General features: G+C 48.1%; 1 protein-coding gene across 1 annotated transcript; it reads left to right on the top strand.

The window, feature by feature from the left end:
* Positions 1-862: 862 nt before the first annotated feature.
* On the top strand, positions 863-5,040 carry LOC127687133 (peroxisomal succinyl-coenzyme A thioesterase). Its single transcript, XM_052185439.1, has 3 exons — positions 863-1,500; positions 2,862-3,064; positions 4,211-5,040. Exons 1-3 carry the CDS (start codon positions 1,044-1,046, stop codon positions 4,811-4,813), a joined length of 1,263 nt encoding a protein of 420 aa, XP_052041399.1. The 5' UTR covers positions 863-1,043; the 3' UTR covers positions 4,814-5,040.
* Positions 5,041-6,235: the final 1,195 nt, after the last annotated feature.

Genomic DNA, 6,235 nt, shown 5'->3' with positions numbered 1-6,235 from the left:
ACTGGGCAGTGGCCTCTCCATCTCGTACCAGAGAGCCATTTGTGTCTCGTTGGCTGTGGGCACTGTGGTAGGAGAGGATGCTGCTGAGCGCTAACCTTGGCTGTCAATTCCACCACATCTGCAATCAACTAACCCCAAGCGGCTGGGAATGCCTGTGAAGGATTTTTTCTTGATTATTTTGAGGTGGTAGACTCACTCTAAATCCAGACCATTTGCGATGAGAAGATGCACCCTAAATCTGGGCCACACATTCTGCCACACAAAAGGACGTGGGAGAAGGGAGTTTTTGCTTTTTGCCTGCTTGCCCTCAGTCTTGCTGGCAAACTCATCCATGCTGAGCCATTCCTTCACTGGTGTTAGAACCTACTTCTTCAGGATCCCAACACGGACCGAAAACTGGCAGCTCTCAAGGCTTCCCTGGGACTGCTGAGACATCTGGTCTTCTGGACTGAACAACTACCAGATCCTTGGCCTTTCTGTGGGAGGCAGACATTGTCGAACTATAAGAATCACAGCCTGTCAGCCAATCTAACTAAAGCCGGCTTCGTGTGTCTCCATCTGCGCATGTCTCCATCCTGTTAGCTCTGCTGGTTTAGAGAACCCTGACTAATACAACTCTCTTTCTCAATGTGCCTGTACATTTTAGTTTCTGTGCTGGGGGCCGTACCATGGGGGCGGGGTTGAAAGCTGAGTGTTTTAAGACTAAAATGGTATAAAGTTATAATTTATTACAAAGTTCTTGCTGTTGGTTTTGTTTTGTACTTTTAGAAAGTTGCTGAAGCCACGGAAGGATCGTACTTTGCCTTGATTCATTCACATGTGTCACCACCAATCACTTTCACAACACCACGTGGGAGTGGCAAGAAGCAGAATCCTATGGCCTGGCTCAGTCCTGAAGCCTGACCTCTGACCATCTGTGCCCAAATTGCTGACAGACCTTGGTTTCTGTCTTTCTGGGTCCTAGAGACCCACCAGATCTGCTCCACAGCAGGCCAGGCTCCGCTCCGGACTCGCGTGGCGATCCCCGAGGCCCCCAGCTCCCCATGGCGCCGACGCTGAGCCTGGAGCCCGCGGGCCGCAGCTGCTGGGACGAGCCGCTGAGCATCGCGGTGCGCGGCCTGGCCCCCGAGCAGCCCGTCACGCTCCGCGCGGCCCTGCGCGACGAGAAGGGCGCGCTCTTCCGAGCCCACGCGCGCTACCGCGCCGACGCCCACGGAGAGCTGGACCTGGCGCGCGCGCCCGCGCTGGGCGGCAGCTTCACTGGGCTCGAACCCATGGGGCTGCTCTGGGCCATGGAGCCGGAACGGCCTCTCTGGCGCCTGGTCAAGCGCGACGTGCAGACGCCATTCGTGGTGGAGCTGGAGGTGCTGGACGGACACGAGCCCGACGGCGGGCGGCGGCTTGCACATGCGGTGCACGAGCGTCACTTCATGGCTCCCGGGGTGCGGCGCGTGCCCGTGCGCGAGGGCCGGGTGCGCGCCACGCTCTTCCTGCCTCCAGGTGAGTCAGGTTGTTGAGAGGCAAGAGGGAACAGGTGGGGTGGGGTGGGGTATGGGGTTCCTAGGAAGTTGCTATTGGCCATTTGAGTGACCACTCAAACAGGTTGGGGATGTTCATACATTAGCAAGTGCCCTTCTCTTGCACTATCTCATTTAACCTCTGTCTTACCAAAGAGATAATGTTATCCAGCTGATAAAAAAAATGCAGGTGAACCTTGCTGCAGTACACTACCCTACAGATCTCCCAGGCAGCATGGTTTGAAAAATACGCAGTTCCTTCTCGCCATTTCATCCCTGTCCCTAGTCACACACACACACACACACACACACACACACACCACACCTTCAAAGGTTAATGCCATACAGCTTAGCATCAATTGCTTTTGTTCTTGTGTTTTTAAGTTTAACCTTATGGGGCATGTGAGCTAGATGGCTTAGTGGTTAAGAGCACTCACTGGCTGTTCTGCCAGAGGACCTGGGTTCAATCCCCAGCACCTGCATGGCAGCTCACAGCTGTCTGTAACTCCAGTTCTGGGAGATCTGACACTCTTCACACAGATAAATATGCAGGCAAATCTCCAACGAATAAAAATAAATTTATTTTGTTTTCTCATGTATGTATGGATTGTGTGTGCCGGTGCTCACGGGGGTCAAACAAGGGGATCAGATCCCCATGGGTTACAGGTGCTTGTAAGCCCCAGTCCTGGGTCCTCTGCAAGAACAGGGAGGGCTCCCAACCACTGGGGCACTCTCCACCCCCCACTCTCTCTGTCTCTCTGTCTCTGTCTCTCTCTCTCTCTCTCTCTCACACACACACACACACACACCATTGTCTGCATTGTTTGCAGCCCTCGGCAGAGCAGGAGGAGGGGACAGTCTAAGGCTTGCAAGTCCCCTTCCGAAATGTTCTCCTCACCCTAAGGTTTAGCACTGTCCCCTGTAACAATGTCCGACCTGTAGAAGTATGCAAATAGCTTTTTACAGAATCACTGATAAATTTCAAATCTTAAACAGTATCATGTATAGCATTCACCCCCTAGAAGTATGCAACTGATTTACAAACAAAAACCACACACAAAAACCCACCTTCGGAAATGTTTCATCTAAGTTATGATTTTTTTTTTGTTGGGCCAAATTCATAATTGTCCTCCCGTGACTTGTGGGCCACAGTTTGGATTCTAGAGGATTAAAACCCATGAGACTGCTTAGAGTTTTCTCCCTCCAAAGCTCCTGTTGAGTAGACACGGGGATCTGTTTCACTGGATTCATAGAGACTGACCAAACAGTTTAGAGAGGTGTCTAAAAGAGAAGCGAATTCTTTGGATTACATGATGCGTTGGCCTTGTCATGTCCCCTCTGTAGGACAAGGGCCCTTTCCCGGGGTCATCGATGTCTATGGTGTTGGAGGAGGCCTGCTGGAATACCGAGCTAGCCTGATGGCCGGCCATGGCTTTGCCACATTGGCTCTGGCTTTCTACAGCTTTGAAGATCTCCCTAAAGAGCTCCCCATCATAGAAGTGGACTACTTTGAAGAAGCAGTGGGTTACATGCTCCAACACCCGAAGGTTCTCCTCCTGTGTTTTATTTAACCAGCATCCCTGGAGTATCTGTACAGAGGCGGTCCCCTGCTCCAGCTGTACTGAGGCCGTTCTGTTCTTTGTTCATAGAGGAAGTTTCTTGGGGAGATTTTCTTAGCTTTGAACATCTAATCCGCCCCCTTTCTCTGTTGCATAGGTTCATAAAACTTTACTAAAATGAAATTTCATTTCATATAATAGTAAAATTCCTCTTGCTGTACAGACTAGATATCTTACCACGCTGACTTTATAACCTTTAATTTCCCTCTCAAATTTAGCCACAACTTGCCCACCCTTTCCAGAGGCTAAGAATGACTAAGTTGAACATTGAACTCTGTTTCTATGAAGTTAATCATTTTCTAGTATTGCTTGGATGGGCATGGTCGGATGAGTCACACATCTTGGACCACTGCTTAATCCACATGGTTCAACACGCAGTCAAATAAGGCCATGGGGCGGGCTCCCTGGAGACGAGGCCTTCACCTTGATGGGCTCCCGTGACTCAGCGTTTCTAACCAATTCTCAAATGTGGCTGTGAAGGGTTGTTTGCCATGAAAGATTTATTTACTCTTATTTTAAGTGTATGGGTATTTTGCCTGCAGTTGTGGCTATGCACCAGATGCTTGTATTGACCACAGAGGCCAGGCGAGGGCAACAGATCCCTTGGGAGGTATAGACAGTTGTAAGTGGGTACTGGGAATCAAACCAGGATCCTTTGGAAGAGCAGCCAGTGCTCTTAACAACTGAGCCATCTCTCCAGCCCTTCTAGTTACATCTTTTGGTGCTGGGTAACACTTCTTTACTAACTTTTGTTTGGCTGTGCATGTTCCATGGCACACAGGTGGAGACAAGGACCACTTGCAAGGGTCAGTTCTCCTCTTTCACCTTGTGAGGAATCGAACTCAGGCCATCAGATTTTGCAGCAAGCACCTTCACCCTCTGAGCCATCTCCTTAGCCCTTTTTTATTTTCCTTTCTCTTTGGTGTTTTGAAATTGCTTAGCCTGGCTTGAACTCTCTATGTAGCTGACTGACTTTGAACTCCTGATCCTCCTGCCTCCACCTTCCCAGTGTAGATTATAGGCACGGTCCATCTCTGACTCTTAGCTCATCTTTTCTTTCCTTTTACTTTCTAGGTAAAAGGCCCAGACATTGGGCTTCTAGGTCTTTCCCTAGGAGCTGATGTCTGTCTGATCATGGCTTCCTTCTTGAAGAATGTCTCAGCCACAGTTTCCATCAATGGCTCTGCATTCAGCGGAAACAGACACATACACTACAAACAGACCATGATTCCACCATTGGGCCATGACCTGAGGAGAACGAAGGTGGCTTTCTCCGGCATTCTGGACATTGTGGATATCCGGAATGATGTCGACGGCTGTGAAAACCCCAGCATGATACCGATAGAGAAGGCCCAGGGGCCCATCCTCTTCATTGCTGGTCAGGACGATCATTGCTGGAGGAGTGAGCTATACACTCACATAGCCTCGGAGCGGTTGCAGGCTCATGGGAAAGAGAGGCCCCAGATAATATCTTACCCGGGGACCGGGCATTACATCGAGCCGCCTTACTTCCCCATGTGCCCAGCGTCCCTGCACAAAATGGTGAACAAAGCTGTGATTTGGGGAGGGGAGGTCAGGGCTCACTCAAAAGCCCAGATAGATGCATGGAAGCAAATTCTATTCTTCTTTGGCAAACACCTGGACAGTACCCACAGCAGAGCCTCCTGTAGATTGTAGTGCGTTTGGCTGTAACGGATAATGGTAGATTCAAGGTCAAATTTTAATGTTCAGTAACTATGTGAGTTAGTTTTCTGCTGAATGACATGAAATTCATATTTAGGCCATTAATGGCTTATAGGTCACTCTACTGACTAAGTTATCAATCAATGTGGTGACACTAACAACATGCACTTGTTACAGATGCAGCTATATGTGATTCAATGAGTAAAGTTTAAAAATGGTAACCTCTTATTTTAGTATGATTTCTTCTAAGTTGAGCATTTCAGTGGTAGTTGCAGCTGGTTTTGTTCCATTTGTCATTTTGTTTTGTTGCTTTTGGGGACAGGACCTCAGCTCTGGCTGGCCCAGCACGTGCCATGTAAAGGAAGTTGGTCTTGAACTCACAGAGACTGTCCTGCTTTTTCCTCCCGAGTACCAGGCTTAAAGGCTCCAAGCACCATGCATGCATTCACTTCCCTACCTGGCTAATGCTTTGACTCAGGGCTCCGCTTTGAGATAGTGACTGGGGCTGCCTCGCTTCATGTCAACTTGACACAAGCTGGAGTCATCTGAAAGGAGAGAGCCTGAAGTGTGTGCACATACGCCTGGATATCCATGTGGGTACCTTCCACGTGCACACACACATGCACACACACAAAACAAGACAATAAGAAAAAAATGATAACTTTGCCATTTCAGTGGAGTAGATAGAGCCTGTAAATAATTTTCTAAGTAACATTTCCAAAAATGCTTCTCACCTGTGTTGATTAAAACAGCAAAGAAACAAACATTTGTGGTTATCTAGTCAAGGTCACTTGGAGCCTTATTATTTTGTCCTGTTGAAGCTGAGAGGTAAATGTTAAGAGTCTCCCTAAAGCTGAGACTAGAAAGGCAAGAAAGAAAGGAAAAGAAGCTTTTAGAACTAAGTTACTATGGAGACTGTCTAACTGAAAACTTGGTCCACAGTCCTGAAAGCATTCTATACGTGCTCATTTGTCTCATTTTGTAAGAAATACAACTGGGTCAGGTTCTCTTTAGTCAACCCAGTGTGTGTGTGTCTGTGTGTCTGTATGTGTCTATGTGACTGTGTGTGTATGTGTGTATGTGTGTGTCTATTTCTGTGTGTGTATATGTGTGTGTATGTGTGTGGCTATGTATATATATGTGTGTGTCTGTGTGTGTGAATGTGTATATATGTGTGTGTATATGTGTGTCTGTGTGTTTGTGTGTGTCTGTGTCTGTCTCTGTGTGTGTTTATGTGTGTTTTACTGTCTCTGTGTGTATATGTGTGTCTCTGTGTGTATGTGTGTGTCTGTGTATATGTGTATATGTCTCTGTGTGTGTGTCTGTGTGTTTGTGTGTTTGTCTATGTGTGTGTGTGTCTGTGTGTCTGTGTGTGTTTATGTGTGTGTATGTGTGTGCATGTGTGTCTTTTTGTCT

This window comes from Apodemus sylvaticus, chromosome 6 (assembly GCF_947179515.1).
Source record: "Apodemus sylvaticus chromosome 6, mApoSyl1.1, whole genome shotgun sequence".
In the NCBI taxonomy this organism is placed as follows: Eukaryota; Metazoa; Chordata; class Mammalia; order Rodentia; family Muridae; genus Apodemus; species Apodemus sylvaticus.
This window is presented reverse-complemented; position numbering and strand designations above follow the sequence as displayed.

Bases quoted from the DNA above. Each gene is read 5' to 3' on its own strand.
- LOC127687133 (XM_052185439.1), top strand. From the start codon at position 1,044: ATGGCGCCGACGCTGAGCCTGGAGCCCGCGGGCCGCAGCTGCTGGGAC. The intron at 1,501-2,861 runs GTGAGTCAGGTT...TCCCCTCTGTAG, and splicing joins CACGCTCTTCCTGCCTCCAG to GACAAGGGCCCTTTCCCGGG. The intron at 3,065-4,210 runs GTTCTCCTCCTG...TTTACTTTCTAG, and splicing joins ACATGCTCCAACACCCGAAG to GTAAAAGGCCCAGACATTGG.